Source organism: Drosophila navojoa, chromosome 3 (assembly GCF_054131105.1).
Source record: "Drosophila navojoa isolate 15081-1374.11 chromosome 3, UAZ_NAV_1.0, whole genome shotgun sequence".
NCBI lineage: Eukaryota > Metazoa > Arthropoda > Insecta > Diptera > Drosophilidae > Drosophila > Drosophila navojoa.
Genome location: NC_142891.1, coordinates 29,777,813 through 29,799,572, shown reverse-complemented (window position 1 = coordinate 29,799,572; position 21,760 = coordinate 29,777,813). Strand labels below are relative to the sequence as shown.

The following is a 21,760-nucleotide window of genomic DNA, read 5'->3' as shown; positions in this document are numbered from 1 at the left end:
CATAGTCATTCCCCCTGAAGTGCACCTGTATGGTTAGTACAAAAGAAATTAGATGCTACAGGACAAAGAAGGTGGAGATTAGTGGTAGATTATAGGAAACTAAATGAAAAAACTATTAAGGATAAATATCCCATGCCAATAATTAGCGATGTTTTAGATAAATTGGGAAAAGCCAAATACTTTTCATTAATAGATTTAGCCAGTGGCTACCACCAAATCGAGATGCATAAAAATGACATTCCAAAAGCAGCATTTTCAGCAGAAGGGGGACATTACGAGTTTGTACGAATGCCTTTCGGCCTTACTAACGCCCCGGCAACCTTTCAAAGGGTAATGGACTCGTTGTTTGGAGATATACTTGGCATATATTGCCTAGTATATTTAGACGATATCATTATATTTTCATCTTCATTACATTTAAGAAATGTGTTTAAGAAGATAAGAACAGCAAATTTAAAGCTACAAATAAATATGTCTGAGTTCTTAAGAAAAGAAATTGAGTATCTAGGACACATTGTAAGCGCAGAGGGCATAAAACCAAACCCGTCCAAGATTGAGGCAATAAAGAAATTTCCTCTACCTAAGACCCAAAAGCAAATCAAATCCTTCTTGGGGCTAATGGGCTACTACAGAAAATTCATTAAAGATTTTGCTAAACCAAACCCCTAACTAAACAACTAAAAGGAAAAAATAAAGTTATTATAGATGAAGAATTTCAATCAACATTTGAAGCCTGCAAGTCTCTTTTGTGTAACGACCCTATACTGACAACGGACAGGGCCAAATCGACTCAGCTCGTCGCCCTGATCAAGAATATATATACTTTGTGGGGTCTGCCACGCCTGCTTCTGCCTGTTACACACATTTCAACAAAAACATTATAGCCTGATTTCCCATTTTCAATGGGTTCAGGGTATAATAAGTCACAAAAGTACATCTCCTTCATATTTAAAGCTGGAGTCGCCAAATGAAATGCGGGTTCATAGCTATTTTGCAGAATTCCGTTTTTTGCTATATACTCCCTACAAATAGCTCATTTCAAATACTAGAGACCTGTGCTTTCCTTAATAAGCCCAATTTGGAGCCCATTCTTATCTGTTTTTTTTCCCCTTTTTTTTTTAAGGTAGAAAAACGGCGATGAATGGAAGGGCTCAGGAGATTTTGTTGAGCTGTCTCCTTCTTACTTGGTTCTAGTATCGGGCTGTTACTTCCAGTATTTTAAGTCAATAGTCAAGTCAATAATTTCAAGTCAATAGCGGTCAATATAGTTCCACGGTAACTTTTATATAGTCGTAAAAAAAAATCGGCGAAAAATTTTAATTCGTCCTGATCAAGAATTTATACTCACCAGAATGAGAAATTGGAATAAATTGGAAATTTATAAATACTTAATCAACAAATAGAAATATACCTTTTGATCTATATCTGTAAAAGATGAATTTTTAATTCTTTCAATGCAATATTGACTGTTTGAGTATATTTTATTTGTGCTAGCAATTAGCAACGATCCCGTAGTTGAACTTATAACGTGAAACTCATCCGAAAACGACTCAGGATCCAAACGAAACTTCGGGCATTCTAGTCCAGTTAAGACTCCAAATACTGAAACAATAAATGGTGAATATAAATTGAATGTTACTCGGTAGCTCTTAGTTATATATATTATATATGTGGAAGCAAGTAGTATTAATATGTTGGCGCGCACTGTAATTGTGCGTACTGCCTACTCGCATATTTTCCCTTTTCTGTATGCCTTCGTACTTATGCGTGTGGTTGTAGTGTCGGTGTGTAATGAGGTTGTATGAGTGTGGTTGTAGTTTTCGGCTAAGTTTCAGGAATTGATTTCATCATATTGCATCAGCCAATATTTGCATGTTGTCGCTTAAGAAGTGCCGTTTTAGCGGGGCGACAGCGTTGTGTCGCTGTCGCCGAGTAAGGTTCGAAAGTAGGCACAAAGAATTAATTGAACTGGGTGCGGGCTCTACAAACAACAACAACGGACACAATGCAAAGTAAATCAGTGCAACTACCTAAATTTAACCCAGACAAGTCGGGCGCCAACGCATCATCGTGGTGTAATACCGTTGACATTATTCTAAAAGAAAACAAGAAAGAAAGCTCTAGTCGAGACTGCTCGACTACGAGATCCCCTGAACCCTACAAGCAACTGATATTTCAAAAATAATTAGCAAACACACACGCACACACACACACACGCACACAAACAAACACACGCATACAAACAAACACACGCATATACACACACTCTCATATACAGGCGATTGCGCTTTGGTTGCTCTGCAGTGTTGGCAATATAATGAAAACTTATTTGTTGAATAATTTAATTTCTAGACGTACGATCGTAATGAAACTTTCAGAATGTAATCATAATGTTTAAATGTATGTTTATATCGAAGCACAGGTCTCTAGTATTTGATATACGACTTTTAAAAAGACGAGGGTGAGGGGGTTGATTTAGGGGTGGGGGGTAAATTTTAACAAAAACCGAAATTGTATAAAATACATCTTTATATACATTTTAAATTTGGAGACTCTAGCTTGAAAGATGTAGGAGATATAATTATTTAAGTGATCTTCGATAAGGTTTTTTATCGATAAAAAAGTATCGGAATGAGTTATCGTTTTTTAGTGATAAACTCGATATGCGCGTGATATATACGGACATTTTAAAAAAAAAGTTCAAGTCTCTAGCTCTTATATCTTCTGAAATCGACGCGTTCATACATACGGACGGACGGACGGACAGACAGACGGACAGGGCCAAAACGACTTAGCTTGTCGCCCTGATCAAGAATATATATACTTTGTGGGGTCTGCCACGCCTCCTTCTGCCTGTTACATACTTTTAACAAAACCATTATACCCTGATTTCCCATTTTCAATGGGTTCAGGGTATAATGAGTTAAAGGGAAGTGCGTTGGTCGTGACCTCAACCTCAGCATTAAGGGGAAGTGCTTTTTTGATAGCCGATTGCAGCGTTTAAGTTTCACGTCGAATATTCAAACAAGAGGCGAGCTGCAGTCTGAATTAAAAGCATTCACTTTTAATAAACGGAAGAATGGCTTTATGGAGCATCAATCCGAAACTTTTTCTAAACGGCAAAAACAGTCATCGAGCCATTTTCCGAGTGCTAATGAACGACGTACCAGACAAGAGGATAACCACCGCGTACAATCGAGTTTGACACGCTACAAGTGCGGAGTATTGGGCCACATATCTACCCAATGCCCAAGGAAGGAAGCTAACAAAAACAATATCTTCAACCAGGAAAAGCGAGTGGAACAGTACAGCGTTGCGACACCACAGGGGTACATGAACCATAGAGACCAAATTTTTGAAATCACCTTCGATTCTGGAGCAGAGTGTTCGCTAATGAAAGAAAAGATAAGTAACAAATTTTCTGGCAAAAGATCGAATAATGTTGTTATGCTAAAGGGCTTAGGTGGTAGTGGAATATGTAGTACCGTACAAATATTAAGTAGTGTAAACATTGATGACTATTGCATTGAAATTCTGTTTTATGTAATAAGTGATGATCAAATGGAAAACAATATTGTCATTGGTCGGGAAATACTAAATAAAGGTTTTGATATTGTTGTTTCATCAAATCAATTTAAGATTTCAAGAGCTAAAATAATTAATCTATGTATTGGCAGTGAGCCGACCGATATTGATACCGATGTTGAAGCTCAAGATAAAATAAAACTTAATTCATTATTGGCAAAGTATTCAAATTCTTTTATAAAAGGCATTCCAGGTACTAAAGTGAAAGTTGGCGAAATGAAAATTAGATTAATCGATCCAAATAAAACATTTCAAAGAAGGCCATATTGATTAAGTCCATGCGAGCGAGATTTAGTAAGAGAAAAAATTAACGAATTGTTAAAATGAAAAATAATTAGACCAATCTGTTCACCATACGCAAGCCCCATATTGCTGGTCAAGAAGAAAAACGGTTCGGATAGACTTTGTGTAGACTATAAAGAGTTAAATTCGAATACAGTGGCTGATAAGTATCCGTTGCCACTTATACAGGATCAAATAAATAGACTCCAAGGTGTTAATTACTTTACTTGTTTAGATATGGCCAGTGGGTATTATCAAATTCCTTTACACTCTGATTCAATCGAGTATACAGCGTTTGTGACCCCTGATGGTCAGTATGAGTTTTTATCTATGCCGTTCGGACTTAAAAATGCACCTTCTGTTTTTCAACGCTTAGTGATGCAAGCTTTAGGTGAATTAGCAAATTCGTATGTTATTGTCTATATGGACGACATATTGATAATTGCCTCAACGATAGGTCAAGCGTTAGAGAGATTAGAAATTGTTCTTAACACTTTAACAGAGGCTGGATTTTCATTCAACATCACAAAGTGTTCCTTCTTGAAAACATCGATACAATATTTAGGTTACAGTATTAGTTCGGGTGAAATTCGTCCAAATCCTCAGAAAATAGTAGCGTTGACTGCTCTGCCACCTCCACAGTCAGTCACAACACTTAGACGATTCATTGGCTTGGCATCTTATTTCCGACAATTTATTTAGGGATTTTCACAGTTGATAAAACCGTTATACTTCTTAACTTCAGAGAAAAGTAAATTTATTTGGAAAACTGAACACGAGCAGATACGGAAAAAGGTTATTTCTATTCTTACTGATAAACCAGTGCTTATCATTTTTGACATAAATTATCCAATTGAGTTGCATACAGATTCAAGTTGTGATGGCTACGGTGCAATTTTATTACACAAAATTAACAACAAACCTCATGTAATAGAATACTATAGCAAAACTACTTCACCTGCAGAGTCAAGATATCACTCTTATGAGTTGGAAACTCTAGCTGTTGTAAACTCTGTTAAACATTTTCGACATTATTTGTTGGGAAGAAATTTTACTGTGTTTACTGATTGTAACTCGCTGAAGGCGTCAAAAAGTAAACAAGAGTTGACCCCCAGAGCTCAACGTTGGTGGGCCTATTTGTAGGTGTTTACATTTGATATTCAATATAGAGAAGGAAAAAGAATGGCGCACGTCGACTTTTTGTCAAGAAATCCTCTTTTGCTAAAGCCTACTTTCTACTTCTTCACCGGAAAATACAAAGAAATGGCAGAACATGTTGTTTATCAGTGGTGCCACGTGCCTTTAGATGGTCCGTTATAAATCAAGTACACGAGTCAATAATGCATTTAGGTTGGGAGAAGACTCTGGATAAAGTTTACGATTTTTATTGGTTTGACAATATGGCAAAATATGTTCGAAAATTCTTTGATAACTGTATCACTTCTAAAATGTCCAAATCATCATCAGGCAAAATACAAGCAGAATTACATCCAATACCGAAAATCAATATTCCTTGGCACACTATCCATATCGATATAACTGGAAAACTAAGTGGCAAAAGTGATCAGAAGGAATATGTTATCGTTCAAGTAGACGCGTTTACCAAGTATGTCTATCTTAGTCATAGCCTTAAACTAGATAGTGAAAGTAGCATAAATGCTGTTCAATCCGCTGTTCACTTGTTTGGAGTACCAAACCGAATAATAGCTGACCAGGGAAGGTGTTTTGCGGGTGCAAAGTTTAGTCAATTCTGTGCAGATAAGAAAATAAACTTGCATTTGACTAGTACCGGTGCTAGCCGAGCTACTGGCCAAGTGGAACGAACCATGAGCACGTTAAAAAATATGTTGACTGCGGTCGAAACTGGAACTCAGTCTTGGCAGAATGTGTTAAGAGAGGTACAGTTAGCAATCAATTGTACAACGAACCGTGTGACGATGGCTAGTCCATTGGAAATGCTATTGGGAAAGGTGGCACGCCCATTAGGCTTACTCCCACCTAGTGACATTGAGCATGAGGTTGATCTGCCAAACGTAAGAGCACAGGCTGAAAAGAATGTTTTAGCTACAGCAGTTTATGACAAGGAACGATTTGATAAAAATAAGGCGAAAGTAATTAGACACAAAGTTGGAGATTTTGTGCAACTAAAAAGTGAAGAAAGGCATCAAACTAAATTGAGTCCAAAGTATAAGGGGCCTTTTGAAATAATCAGAGTCCTAGAGGGTGACAGGTACATTTTAAGGTCTCTAACTAGTAAACGAAATTACAAATATGCTCATGAAGATATAAGAAGATTGCCAGAGGGGCAAGTGCCCGAAGAATCGAATGTGTGTGATAATTATAATAATATTGTTGAAATTGATAATACAGTTGAAGACGGTAAAGACAGTGAAAATAAAAATGTTGCGAATGAAGAAGTCACTAAAGAGAGTGAAGAAGAGTGAAATCACTAAAGAGAGTAAAGGGTACGGCTGGCAAAAGAAAATGGCAGAGTACTTGGTTATATAATAATGCAAGCACAAGTGCAAAACATACTGAAGTTCGTTTTGATCATGGCGTGTGGGGCATTTGATTATATAATGTCGATAATATAATAATGCAAGCACAAGTGCAAAACATACTGAAGTTAGTTTTGATCATGGCGTGTGGGGCGTTTGATTATATAATTTTGAATGGAATGGAGTAAATAATGTTTAAAGAAGAATGCCGATAAAACTACTTATAAAAGAAATATAAATAATAATAATAATAGAAAAAATTATAATTATGCTAAGGTATTCTGGTAATAAAACCTGATATTTTGTATGAATTCAATTGAAATATATTGTTAGAATGATAAGTGTGGTTGTAGTTTTCGGCTAAGTTCCAGGAATTGATTTCATCATATTGCATCAGCCAATATTTGTATTTGTATTTGTATTTGTATTTGTATTTGTATTTGTATTTGTATATGTATTTGTATTTGTATTTGTATTTGTATTTGTATTTGTATTTGTATTTGTATTTGTATTTGTATTTGTATTTGTATTTGTATTTTATTTGTATTTGTATTGTATGTATTTGTATTTGATTTGTTATTTGTATTTGTATCTTGTATTTGTATTGTATTTGTATTTGTCTTTTTGTTGATTCCTGTATTTGTATCGTATTGTCTTTGTCTTTGTATTTGTATTGTATTTGTATTTGTATTTGTATTTGTATTTGTATTTGTATTTGTATTTGTATTTGTATTTGTATTTGTATTTGTATTTGTATTTGTATTTGTATTTGTATTTGTTATTTGTATTGTATTTGTTATTTGTATTTTGTATTTGTATTTGTATTTTGTATTGTATTTGTATTTGTATTTGTATTTGTATTTGTATTTGTATTTGTATTTGTATTTGTATTTGTATTTGTATTTGTATTTGTATTTGTATTTGTATTTGTATTTGTATTTGTATTTGTATTTGTATTTGTATTTGTATTTGTATTTGTATTTGTATTTGTATTTGTATTTGTATTTGTATTTGTATTTGTATTTGTATTTGTATTTGTATTTGTATTTGTATTTGTATTTGTATTTGTATTTGTATTTGTATTTGTATTTGTATTTGTATTTGTATTTGTATTTGTATTTGTATTTGTATTTGTATTTGTATTTGTATTTGTATTTGTATTTGTACTTTGTACTTGTACTTGTATTTGTATTTGTATTTGTATTTGTATTTGTATTTGTATTTGTATTTGTATTTGTATTTGTATTTGTATTTGTATTTGTATTTGTATTTGTATTTGTATTTGTATTTGTATTTGTATTTGTATTTGTATTTGTATTTGTATTTGTATTTGTATTTGTATTTGTATTTGTTCTTTGTATTGTATTTGTTTCTTTGTATTGTATTTGTATTGTATTTGTATTGTATTGTATTTGTATTTGTCATTTATTGTATTAGTTGTATTTGTTTTGTCTTGTATTTGTATTGTATTTGTCTTTGTATTTGTATTTGTATTTGTATTTGTATTTGTATTTGTATTTGTATTTGTATTTGTATTTGTATTTGTATTTGTATTTGTATTTGTATTTGTATTTGTATTTGTATTTGTATTTGTATTTGTATTTGTTACGTTTCGAGCTTTCAACATTAATGCGTCACTTTACTCTTCTTTACTATACTCAAGTGAATACATACCACGCTCAATACTAATACGTTTTTATACCCTTAATAATGATTTTGTTAAAAGTATGCAACAGGCAGAAGGAGGCGTGGCAGACCCCACAAAGTACATATATTCTTGATCAGGGCGACAATCTGAGTCGATTTGGCCCTGTCCGTCTGTCTGTCTGTCCGTCCGTATGTATAAACGCGTCGATCTCAGAAGATATAAGAGCTAGAGACTTCAACTTTTTTTTAAATGTCCGTATATAGAGCGCGCATATCGAGTTTATCACTAAAAAACGATAACTCATTCCGATAATACCTTTTAAAAAATTATATCTCCTACATCTTTTAAGCTAGAAATTTAAAATGTACATTAAGATGCATTTTATACAATTTCGGTTTTTGTTAAAATTTACCCCCCACCCCTAAATCCACCCCCTCATCCTCATCTTTGTAAAAGTCGTATATCAAATACTAAAAACCTGTGCTTCGGTATACACATACATTTAAACATTATGATTATGTTCTGAAAGTTTCATTTCGATCGGTCGTCTAGAAATTAAATAATTCAACAAATAAGTTCTCATAATATTGCCAACACTGCAGCGCAACCCAACCGCAATCGCCTGTATATGTGAGTGTGTGTATATGCGTGTTTGTTTGTATGTGTATGCGTGTCTTTGTTTGTATACGTGTGTGTGCGTGTATTTGTTTGTATGCGTGTGTGTGTGTATGTGTGTGTGTGCGTGTGTGTTTGCTAATTATTATTGAAATATCAGTTGATTGTAGGGTTCAGGGGATCTCGTAGTCGAGCAGTCTCGATTTTGAGCTTTACTTCGCTAATTAGAGATGGTACATATGTAGATCAATTATGGTACAAGAATTAATTGAATAAAGAAATATCGGAAATACAAAATAATAAAGAAAATAAAAATATTGATACGACACGCCTACCTGACCTTCACATGTCTTTTTTGTCAGGCCTAATTCAATATTTTTTTTGCGTTCCTGGGCAAGTAAGTCAACCGCCAATGTTATCCTTAGGGCTGCTCTTTGTTGAACAGATAACATCGGGCTTAGTCTTACATCCGCGTTTACTACTATTTAATAATATAGCGTGTGTAGCTTCCGTGAGGCATCTTCGTTTTCCTGTCGTTGGACCGTCAGTCTACTCAAAGACCGCGTCGTTATCGCTGTTTTCCACGTGGCAGTCTAACGCCTGGATAGTTAACTGACCTCTAAGTCCTTATCAAAAGTAACTGATTTATGGGTGGCAAGTTTTATTCCTCGAGAGCTAGGCCATGTGCGGATCATGACTTGGGTAAGTGAGCTTCTAGTATACAAAATATAATAACATACTACGGAAAAACGGCAACACTTGGAGCTCAGCCAAGATCAGGCCGTTCTGAAAAATTGAGTGTCAGAGATAAATGCCAAAAACATTTTCCCTAAAAATACAGGAGAATATATTTTTAACCTCAGGAGCTCCCGTGCATTTGCAAACTGTTCTCCACAAGGAGGGGTACAATGTTCGAACTTCGCGCAATAGACGCCAATAGAAACAAGTCAGAACGTTGCAGTCGGGCGTTACCGACTGCGGAATACTCATTCACACCGCTTTAAATTCAAATTTAGTCGCTATGTTTAGCTCTAATACTGTAGAGAGTTTAGTTTTTCTCGATTTGCCACGCCCCCACTGGGAGTAGACACTTAATTTTTGGCCAGTTCATAGAACAAGCTAACGATAACATAATCGTTGGATGCTTACGATAAAAAAGAGATAAAATTACAGGGTATTTTTCGATATGCCATGCCCCTAAAGAGGCATGAGGAATCGATAGATGAGGTTACTAATAACTTAACTATTTAAATTTTATGCTTCGAGCTCTTATACTTTAGGAGATATAAACTTTTGCGGTAATATATCCGCCAAAGCTTTTTTGCTTTGAGGTGTCAGCCCGAGTATATATACCAAATTTGAGGTCTCCGAAAAATACTTTTATCATTAGGTCCGATTTGTCACGCCCCTAGTGGACGTAGACTTATAATTATACCCTTAACCCATTGAAAATGGGAAATCAGGGTATAATGGTTTTGTTAAAAAGTATGTATGCAAATGTAAAATGTTTGCATCACTTCTGACAAAGGAAAGCTGCAAATTTTCAATTTTCGCGTGTACATCGGTTGTGCTACTAGCCTTGACTTCAATATCCTGTGTTAAATATTCATTTAACGATTCATCTTCAATGTGATAAAAGTCAACGTTGGAATGATAAGGAGTTGAATTAGTTGTAAAGCCCGCAACAAAGCCTTGGTTGACCTCAACTATCCGATCCCATAAAGATTTCAAATATTTTACAGCTTCATTTCTTTCTATTGATGAAATGGTATGATGAAACCGAGGATCCAAAAATAAACAGGCAACTAAAAGTATTTGTACGTTTTCTAAAAGATTCCAATATTTGTTCACCAATTTGTTTCGTAAGTGGCTGGGTCTCATCTTGTATAATTTTTTGAGTGCATATTTTGCACTTTAGCCACTGCGCATAAAAATTACCATAATGTAATTGCTCCTATTGAAATATTTGAATAGTTTTTTGTAGCGGGTTAAAAAATGAGAGTGTAATTATCAAAATATCCAAAGGAGTCGTCAATTTCGAAATTCTCATCCGCGGACTTATTTTTAATTGATTCAATTTTCATTAGCACGTCCTTTGCTGCTTTTAAATTTTCAATCTAGTTGGGCAGTCCAGCTGAGGCATCTTCAGTTTTTTAAATTCAAAATTTTCACGAAATCCGTTAGATGGTTTTCGAATATATTTCGTCAAATTACGACAAGTGAATAAGTATTTTGCGATGGCTGAAAATTTAGTCACATCTAGAGCGCAAAGCTGCGCAGTATGAGCAGCACAGCGACAAACTTGAATATTGCCCAATGTCATCTCTGGCATTTCTTCTATGAGATCGATTTTCATCATTACTGTAAACTTAATTTTCTTCGATTTCTTCTTCGGACACAACAGAAAATATTTTCGTTGTTTAAGCATATTCGCGCCATTATCAGACGTAACTGATACTATCTGCTTTAGATTTACTTCATATTTTGTTAATATTTTAATAATTTTATTTCCAGTTCGCTAATAAATTGCGCACTTATTCCAAAAATGTTTCGAGATAGCCGCGAAGCACTGTCAATTTTAAGTGAAAGTAATTTGTTTTTTAATTCATCTTTCATGTCTTTGCGTAGATTATTAGCAACAATCTCTAAAGTTTCCTTGGAATTTGATGCGGTTAAACAAATTGATTTTCCGTCGGTTGCCTTGAAGCCGTCACAAATTGGGTTTAAAATATTTCGCATATTATCAGAATTTAACACATTGAACGGTATGGAGTCCTCCGTAACGAGCCCAATGTATTACCTTATTAGTTGCTTTTTGTTCATTTCAGTTTTAATTTTTTTTTCGTATAATTTTAGACGACGAACAAATAGAAGATTTTTCCGACAGTTCGGAAGGAGGAGTCGTTTTCGAATGATGTACATTGACAACATGAGCTTTTAAATTTGAAATTCGATTGGTTTTAAGTTTGCTTTTGCTAGTTTTACATGTAGCAAAGTCCCCTTCCTCATTGGTATCAAAATACTTCCAAGCATCACATTGAAATTTTTGCTGTTGCTCGGATTCACATTAATACAAGACTACGCCTACGATCTGTTTCATTGCTACAAAGTATGCCGCAAGTGACTTCGGCGCTGCGCTGCTGACCCACAAATGTTTTTGATTTGCTGCAACTACGACTGTCGAAAATGCTCGCAGCAACAGTTCTAGCAATAACGGAACTGCCGAAGCTGTCGATTCCCGAAGCGCTGCGCTGCTGACCAAGGAATGTTTTGGTTAGATGTAAGTTCGTCCGTCCGTCTGTCCGTATGAACGCCGAGATCTCAGAAGATATAAGAGCTAGAGAGCTGAAATTTTGTGTGCATACTCGTGTATACCATACGCAGTACGAGTTTGATTTATTTCGTTAACTCATCCGATAACTTTTTTATCGAAAATATTCGAAAATTTGATTTAGTTTTTTGAGCCTCATCGGAGTACTATTACACCTAGAGACTTCAGATTTACTGTGTCTATACATATGATGAATACAAACATTTTGTAATCAACCGATTTTGGATACCACGCCCCCTTCGTCCCCAATTTGTGTACCTGAAGTACTAGAGACTTGTGCTTTGGAATGTACACACATTTTGACCATATAATTACGCCCTGAAAATTTCATTAGGATCGTATGTTTACAAACGAAGTTATTCACCAAGTAAATTCTCATACTATTGCCCACACTGCAGCGCAGCCTAAGCGCAGTCGCTGCTTACTGCGCAGTTAGCAGAGCGCGGGCGCGTGAGGGTGGATGCATGTGTATGTATGTGTGCGTGCATAAAAGTAGTGCAGAATGATAAGAATATCAGCTTGGAAGGTTCAGGGTATCTCCTAGTCGAGCAGTCTCGACTAGAGTCTTCTTACTTGTTTTATTTTCTAACTGTGATTTATGAAAAAATTTTCCAGTTTTTGTTTTGATTGTCACATTGCGCTTTATAAAATATATTATTTCATTGAATTACTAATTATATTGAATTATTATGTGTATTACTACGCGTTTTATTGCGCTGTGTGTTTTAGAATTAATTGAAGCCCTCAGGATCCTTTTTGGTGTAAGTCCTACTTAGGTGAGGGTTTTCCACAATCATCTGGTCTCTCTCTTGCTTTCGATTAATTAATTTATTTATTTTACTTTTTACACTCATTCACGAAGTGAATTAGTATATTGGTTTTGTGCAATGTCCGTCTTGCTGTCCGTCTGTCCGTATGAACGCAGTTCATTTCGCCGCTATTGAAGCTAGAGACTTGAAATTTGGAACACATACTCGTGTATAACTCCGATTCATAGTGTTAAAGTTTTCCCGATCCGCCCACTAGGGGCGTGGCAAATCGGAGAATGCATTTTCCGATATACCAGAAATCATGTTAGTTGAAGAGCTAAAAAGTTGAAATTTGGTATGTAGATCCGCGTTGACCCCCCAAGTCCAAAAAGCAATGGTGGATATATCTACGCCCATTGGGGGCGTGGCAAATCAGATAAAACTGTATCTCATAAAGTTCTAAAGCTAGAACGTTGAAATTTCGCACGTGAGCTAATGCTATAATTCTATGACTGATGAAAAAATGTTATGTCTACGCCTACTAGGGGCGTGGCAAATCGGACCTAAAGATATAGTAATTTTTCAAATTTGGCTATATTTTAGGCACTATTGATGCTAGAGACTTGTAATTTGGTATATATACGCGAGTTGACCACCAACAAGCTATGGTGGATATATGTCCGCCAAAGGCCCCCAAAGGGGGCGTGGCAAACCGCAAAACTTTATATCTCCTACAGTTTAAGAGCTAGAAGCTTCAAATTCGGATAATTGAGTTACTGGTAATCTCCTCTATCGATGCCCCAAAAATAATTGTCACGCCTTTTTGGGGGCGTGGCATATCGAAAAATACCCTGTAATTTTCACATTTTTTGAGCGTAAGCATTCAAATTTCGCATTTACGTTACCGTTAGCTCTTTCTAAGAACTGGCCAAAAATGAGGTGTCTACGGCCACTAGGGGCGTGGCAATCGGCATTTGTATTATCTAATTGCGACATTTATATGCTTGAGCTACCTACATATGCATGTACATGTATATACAAATAGGCTTAATAGGCATTGATAACACGGAAGGAAAGATTTTTATAAAATTTAAAAATAAAATTTAGATATTTAAAAAATATAAAAGCTAAAATAACAAAATTTGCAATTTACAAAAAAGAGTTTTCCCCGGGATTTCAACTCGCACCTAGCCATGTTTGTCAAAATACAAAACAAATTTGAACCGGCGCCTTTGCCGACAGCGCCACCACCTACTGTCAACAACTGTAATTAAAATGAGATCCAAAAATAATTTGCATTTATGTGTACATACATACACACATACAAATGAGCGCGTGCATAAGAAAGGCTGGAATGCTTGATGCTACATATGCGTGCAGACTTATGTACATACATATACATGCATATATGCGTACATACATATATGAGGGCTATTTAAGAAGAAACAAATTTAAACATAAAATTTTTCAATTAGAAAAAGGAATAAAATAAGTATCTATTTTATAAAAACCGAAATATGTATGAAAAAAACACACAATATTGAAGAGGCTTTGAACCTCCGCCGCTGTAACATAACTTGCGACGCCTCTATCACCCACACTATCGTTTTGCTTGACAATCTGGTAGCTAAAATACAATAAGCTAATAACAGAGCGTCATCTGACAAAACTACAATAACAGCTAGAAAATCCAGAAATCAATCGCAATTCTTAGAATGCTAAAAAGCGCGCTTTTGTAATGTAAGCAAACGCTTAAGAATCTGCAATAGGTGTGACCGAAAGCTATCAACGAAAATTACCATACATTTGTACTCAAAAAGTACACGATCAATATAATAATTATCGATTACTCGATAAAAATTACCAAAAGCTACAATATAATCAAAAAGCATAATTGTTTTGTACTAATTTTTTTTAAAGCCAAATTAAATTAAATTTACAAAGGGACTGTGAATGAGTATTCCGCAGTCGGTAGCGCCCGACTGCAACGTTCTTACTTGTTTCTTTTATATTATCCCAAAATATTCCTCTTTGGTTCTAAAACCTACTAGGGTAAGAGTTATTCCACGATCGAATAGAAGGTCTCCTGCAATTCATGTTTTTATTTATGTATATTTATGCTTTGCTTGTTGATTAGAGATTTCCAGATAACCGCCTTTTAATTTTTTTTATATAGTTAGTGCTTTAAACTTAACTTTGACCACTAGGTTTTTTTTAATTTATACGGAAACCCATCATTGAACACAGGTGGAAATTGTCACGTTTAATTTTTAAGACATTCGTCTTACCGCAAGGATTTGAGCCTTGATACGAGAATCAATCTCTTACCACCATTATGCCTGCGAATTTCTTATATTTCGTTTTAGAATCGTCTCGACATGGATTTGAACCTAGGTATTGCCAATACCACCATTTAGCCACGCTTTCTTTTATGTTATAGAATTGTCTGGTGCACCAACACTTGCTAGAAATTATGTTATTATTTATTGTATTATGTTATTTATTTATTTCTTAAAGCTATTGACAAAAACGAGAGTCAAATTAAATTTAAAAAAAAAAAGCCTAAACAAAGTACAGGATATAACATCAATAGTAACACCGACCCGATGGGGGTATTTTATTTGCCAGTCCGGCCAGCTATGCCCACGTCTCACAGCCAAATATGGTAAGTGAAACTAACGATGCTATAAAAAGAGAGTGTTAGTAAGAAAACTTAGAAAACAAATAATAAATGTAGATTTAACTATATCTAACACGATAAAATAATAAATAATTCTTAAAATAAAAAAAAATAAAAACAAAAATAATAAACAGTAAGAAAGCTCTAGTCGAGACTGCTCGACTACGAGATCCCCTGAACCCTATAAGCAACTGATATTTCAATAATAGTTAGCACACACACACGCACACACATACACATACAAATACCCACACACACTCACATATACAGGCGATTGCGCTTGGGTTGTGCTGCACTGTTGGCAATATTATGAGAACTTATTCGTTGAATAATTTAATTTCTAGACGTACGATCGTACTGAAACTTTCAAAAAGTAATCATAATGTTGAAATGTATGTGTATACCGAAGCACAAGTCTCTAGTATTTGATATACGACTTTTGCAAAGATGATGGTGAGGGGGTGGATTAAGGGGTGGATTAACAAAAACCGAAATTGTCTAAAATACACCTTAATATACATTTTAAATTTGGAGACTCTAGCTTGAAAGATGTAGGAGATATAATTTTTAAAGTGATCTTCGATAAGGTTTTTTATCGATAAAAAAGTATCGGAATGAGTTATCGTTTTTTAGTGATAAACTCGATATCCGCGTGATATATACGGACATTTTAAAAAAAAAGTTGAAGTCTCTAGCTCTTATATCTTCTGAAATCGACGCGTTCAAACATACGGACAGACGGACGGACGGACGGACGGACAGACAGACGGACAGGGCTAAATCGACTCAGCTCGTCGCCCTGATCAAGAATATATATACTTTGTGGGGTCTGCCACGCCTCCTTCTGCCTGTTACATACATTTTAACAAAACCATTATACCCTGATTTCCCATTTTCAATGGGTTCAGGGTATAACAATTCCTAAAATTGTTCTGCGATTGGTTAGCGATGGAAGATCAATAAGCTGGAGCCTACTATGATAAGACGGTAATCGTAAATTACTGTCCCATCGAAGATCCCTTAAAGCAAAGAGAAGAAATTATTTTTGGACCGATTCGATACGATCCTGATGCAGTTTATGCTGATGCAGTTATGCAGAGAAATACTTTAATATAGGACGCACAAGCGAAGTAAATAAGCGCTTGGTGGTAAAAGGATCTTTAATTAATGATGGTAGAAATATAAAGATTAATATTTAGTGTACAATCAAAGGGAACACCAAGATCTTTGACTGTATGGATGCGTCGTAAGGAAATATTGCTAATTTTATAATCAAACATTAGACATAGCTGTTCTGAGCAAGACTCTTTGGGTTCTACCAATTAAATAGGATGAAATCCAAGATACAAGTCTAGGCGAAAATCCTAAGCGTTCAAGCTCAAGAATTAGTATGTGATGATGTACTGAGTCAAATGCTTTACTGAAGTCAGTATAAATAACATCCGTTTGCATTTTTTTAGAAAAACTGTCATTGACAAGCGAAGTAAATTCAGATAATTTCGCAATGCCTCTATAGTTGGAAATATCAGATCTTCCACCTTTTTATACCCTGAACCCTTTGAAAATGGGAAATCCGGGTTTAATGGTTTTGTTGAAATGTATGTAACAGGCAGAAGGAGGCGTGGCAGACCCCACAAAGTATATATATTCTTGATCAGTACGACGAGCTGAGTCGATTTGCCCCTGTCCGTCTGTCTGTTTGTCCGTCCGTCCGTCCGTCCGTCCGTCCGTCTGTCCGTATGTATGAACGCGTCGATCTCAGAAGATATAAGAGCTAGAGACTTAAACTTTTTTTTAAAATGTCCGTAATTATCGCGCGCATATCGAGTTTATCACTAAAAAACGATAACTCATTCCGATATTTTTTATCGATAAAAACCTTATCGAAAGTCAGTTAAAAAATTATATCTCCAACATCATTATAGCTAGAGTGTCCAAATTTTAAATATATATTAAGACGTATTTTATACAATTTCGGTTTTTGTTAAAATTTACCCCCCGCCCCTATATCCACCCCCTCACCCTCATCTTTTTAAAAGTCGTATATCAAATACTAGAGACTTGTGCTTCGGTATACACATACACTTGAACATCATGATTACGTTTTGAAAGTTTCATTACGATCGTACGTCTAGAAATTAAATTATTCAACAAATAAATTCTCATAATATTGCCAACACTGCAGCGCAATCCCCTGTATATGTGAGTGTGTGTGTGTATGCGTGTGTTTGTTTGTATGTGTATGTGTGTGCGTGTGTTTGTTTGTATGCGTGTGTGTGTGCGTGTATTTGTATGGATGCGTGTGTGTGTGCGTGTGTGTTTGCTAATTATTATTGAAATATCAGTTGCTTGCAGGGTTCAGGGGATCTCGTAGTCGAGCAGTCTCGACTAGAGCTTTCTTACTTGTTTATGTAAGGGAATGATGAATGATTCTTTCCAAATTGAAGGGAACACAGCTGTATCCAAGGACAATTTAAACAATTTTAGTAATTGTGACTGAAGAGAAACACTGCACTCTTTAATCACACAACTAGGAATATTATCGGCACCGGGAGAAAATATGATTTCAACGTCCTAATGGCCGCAGCCAGGGAGGCTGCAGTAAGAGATAAGCAGAAGAATAAGGTGATTGAAAAAAATCAGCAAATAGATCAGAGGAATCCTGGTCATTGCAAGTTTTTTCACGACCAAGGACAAATAAGGACGGCAAACCAGAAGATTTACGCTTCAAGTTTACAAATAAATAAAATTGTTTGGGATCTCGAGCAAACTGACGTTTGCAACGTATAAGATAATTCTCATAACAGCTAGAATTTAAAAGATTGAAGTTTGACTTGCCAATAGAATATTTGGACCAGTCAACACTTGAACCAGACTTTATATAATTTTTAAAACATTTAGTTTTAATGTTTCTCAAGTTCAAAAGAGTCTTGGTAAACCAAGGTGGCTTTTTTGAAACTGGCGATATACGGCAGAGAGGGACACAAACATCCAGAATAGAGTTTAAGGTAAAATAAAAATACGATGCTTCCAAATTAATATCATTCGACTCATATAAAATAGACCAGTCTGTTGAATTAATTCATTAAGCAAAACAAAATCGCATTTGCGATAACAACGACTTGGATTAGAAGCCAAAGGAGTATAACTGAGATGATTATCAACAGCTAATAATACCTCTAAAGTGGGTTGATGTATATCCTCAGGTATGCAGAAAGGAGTCGATCTCACGACATTAAAGAGCGAATCATGATTAATAAACACAAGATCAAGTGTGCGATTTAGTTGATTAGAAATAGAGTTAATCTGAAACAGAGACAGGTTAAACAATTCATCAAACAGATAGTGATCAATTGTCGGAATAAAGTAATTTGTATTACAAGTTGCTGACCAAGAAGTGTTGGGAATGTTAAAATCCCCAACTCAAGAAGTAAGTCTCTATCATTCACATGTTCATAAACTTCTTCAATACAATTAATATGTTGAGCGCGATGTTAGAGTTAATTTTACCCCTAAAATCTCCGCTTCATGAAGGGACGAAAAGGTGAACACATCAGAGAGGATACTGGATTTAACCGCAATTAACACACCACCTCTCTGCGCATTGAACGATCGAGTCTATAAATAGTGAAATTACTTGAAAGGATTTCACTATTATGAATATTATTACTTAGCCACGTTTCAGTGAATGCAAAAATATCATATTGTACACTAAAACTGTGTAAAAATAGACTTTACAGTTTAGAATTTAAGCCACGTACATTTTGATAGAACAGAGACAGCTGCGAAGAAGATTGGAAAGTATTTAATTTTTTGGTACAATGTTTGATGACGATTGCACCGAAGGTAGATTTACAGAAATAGGTAGATCTGTTACGATTGTTAGGTCTAAATTCATGAACATGAGACAACTGGTAAGGAAATGTCGGGAGTGGCTGAATTATTGACACTCATGGCTTGAACAACACTTGGAGAAGATTCCAATTTTTGAAGAGAAACCTGAGTTTCAATAGCAGCCTCAACAGAAGAACCAATAGCTTCAGGAACAGGTGATATAGGATCAAGTGAGTTAGGAGCGGATGACCAAACTGAGCGCAAGGTGAGGGAGGGCGAGGAGGGCAAGCGAATTAGGTGACGGTGTTGGTACAGAGGGAGGTACCGACAACGATAAAGACTCCAAATGAGGCGGGGGACTCTCGAAATTATACTGGGTTAATATTTCTTCAGCAGCAGCCATATCACTGGATAACTGCTTAGAAATCTTTTTCAGTTTTAAAAACAGCCCTTACAGCGCTTTACATTTTAGAAAAATTGATCTGTCTTTCTAAACAAATCGGACAAAACCAGCGAACACCCCCACTACCAATTTTTACCGTGGACATAATCTTGTAATCACGACCAGTGAGACCTGCACATTTAATATGCATCATATTATCGCACAACCAGAAATTGACAAATTGCGCTTGTGCAGAATCCACTGCTTGCCTGAACGTGCAAGATTTTTTGCAGCAGCTCATATTGGCAATTGGGATCAAATTAAAAATTAAAGAAATGCAACAGAAATAAAAACAAAGAGAGTAAAAAGTGTTGACAGAGCGAGTCCAACAACAATCAGCCGTTGAAGAGCAGAACGAAAGATTATGTTGAGAGAGATAGTCAACAACAAAACAGCCGTTACAGAGCGTAACGAAGGAAACACAGAGTTAATTGCACATAACGACGACCGCAATCGAGAGAGCAAGTATGCTCACACACTAACTAACGTGTGAAGAGTAAAGAGTAAAGACAGGGAGAGCGCACAGAAAATAGAAAACTATAGCAAAGTGCAAAATAAATGTAAATACGACGCTGCACCAAACTTCAACAAATTAAAAAGCAATTTTAAAAGCGACACAGCAAACCACGGATCAAACCTTGCATAGGAAAATTTAAACAAACCGACCGCAGTTGTGTGAACAATTTAATAAAAATGATTAATTATAAAAATGAGGCAAATTTGCTGAGCAGAGAACGAAAACGACCGTACACTCTCACTGAGAACTGTCTCTCAGTTATGGCAAGGACTTTCACCCCATTGTTTTGCAAATCACAGAAGCACTTCGTAATTTTGCCAACAATTGCCCAATTGGATTGGAACAATTTATTTGTACTTGCTTATTTTAATAAGTTATTTTTATAGAATTATTGACACGTCACGTTTTCCGTGAAGAATGTGGATCCCTTGCTCGGGCTCCAGGTAAGCTCTCCCGCACTAGAGCACTAGTGATTAGGGACGCTGTGTTGGGTTCTTGTGAATATAAACAACTTTGTGTTCAATGAAATAATATATCTTATGTAATTTAGTAACAATAGATCTAAACTCTCTCTAGTCCGAATATAAACTGAACCAAATCAGTTCTACTCATTTAGTTCTCCCCTTGAATGTGTGACTGGACTCTCCAGCTTCCTTAGATTGTCGATAGTCTTAACTTATATTAAGACGCATTTTATATAATTACGATTTTTATTAAAAGTAACCCCCCACCCCTATATTCACCCCCTCACCCTCATCTTTGTAAAAGTCGTATATCAAATACTAGAGACTTGTGCTTCGGTATACACATACATTTAAACATTATGATTACGTTCATTACGATCGTACGTCTATTGCCAACACTGCAGCGCAGCCCAAGCGCAGTCACATATGTGAGTGTGTGTTTGTTTGTATGCGTGTGTGTGTATTTGTGTGCGCGTAAGTGTGTGCTAATTATTATTGAAATATGAGTTATTTGTAGGGTTCAGGGGATCTCGTAGTCGAGCAGTCTCGACTAGAGCTTACTTGTTTTTATTGTTATACTCATTCACGAAGTGAATGTTCTGGAAAGTTTCATTAAGATTGGACGTCTAGAAAATAAATTATTCAACAAATAAATTCGTTTAATATTGAACACACTGCAGCGCAGCCCAAGCGCAGTCGCTGCTTACTGCGCAGTTAGCAGAGCGCGTTCTAATACGTGCGTGTGTATGTATGTGTGCTTAAAAAAGGTGCAGAGCGATTGGAATATCAGACTGGAGGGTTCAGGGTATCTCCTAATCGAGCAGTCTCGACTAAAGTCTTCTTACTTGTTTTATATTCGTTTATTAACAACTAAGGCTAAGGGTAGCGCACGATGTTTGCGGGACGGCCGTGAAGCATTGCTTCGCAAGCACCTTGGACTCCCTTAGCTTGGGATAGCGCGACTTCGCTCGATTCTGCGAAGCTCCATCCTGATTGTGGTCGCGAAGGTGCTTATGAGTTTTCAAGCTGCCTCCGATTCCAACATCACGCTGATCATGTTGTCCGCTCTAATGGAACGGTCCAATGCTTATTCCAGACAACGGCTCTCCTCTAGG

At 35.8% G+C, this 21,760-nt stretch overlaps 1 protein-coding gene and 4 long non-coding RNA genes across 7 annotated transcripts in view; 1 reads left to right on the top strand and 4 right to left on the bottom strand.

Annotated features, from left to right (window-relative positions):
- Positions 1 to 21,760, bottom strand: part of LOC149091982 (uncharacterized) — a 202,016-nt gene that overhangs the window by 135,945 nt on the left and 44,311 nt on the right. The gene's annotated exons all lie outside the window — the stretch shown is intronic.
- mthl15 (methuselah-like 15) overlaps positions 1 to 21,760 on the bottom strand; it is a 141,650-nt gene that overhangs the window by 112,255 nt on the left and 7,635 nt on the right. For all 3 annotated transcript variants that reach the window (XR_016196429.1, XM_089257658.1, XM_089257657.1), the window contains exon 2: positions 1,412 to 1,602. Coding sequence is in view for 2 of the 3 variants with exons in the window: in XM_089257658.1 (XP_089113784.1) it covers positions 1,412 to 1,602 (191 nt within the window). In the remaining variant the exon portion in view is untranslated. The remainder of the gene's footprint in view (positions 1 to 1,411; positions 1,603 to 21,760) is intronic.
- Positions 4,068 to 6,686, bottom strand: LOC149091986 (uncharacterized). The gene is made up of 2 exons (XR_016196449.1): positions 4,502 to 6,686; positions 4,068 to 4,468 (listed from the first exon to the last, which is right to left on the bottom strand). It is a non-coding gene; the product is annotated as an uncharacterized LOC149091986 (long non-coding RNA).
- On the top strand, positions 11,137 to 11,651 carry LOC149091985 (uncharacterized). Its single transcript, XR_016196446.1, has 2 exons — positions 11,137 to 11,421; positions 11,485 to 11,651. It is a non-coding gene; the product is annotated as an uncharacterized LOC149091985 (long non-coding RNA).
- LOC149091984 (uncharacterized) lies at positions 14,796 to 20,877 on the bottom strand. The gene is made up of 2 exons (XR_016196437.1): positions 20,479 to 20,877; positions 14,796 to 15,218 (listed from the first exon to the last, which is right to left on the bottom strand). It is a non-coding gene; the product is annotated as an uncharacterized LOC149091984 (long non-coding RNA).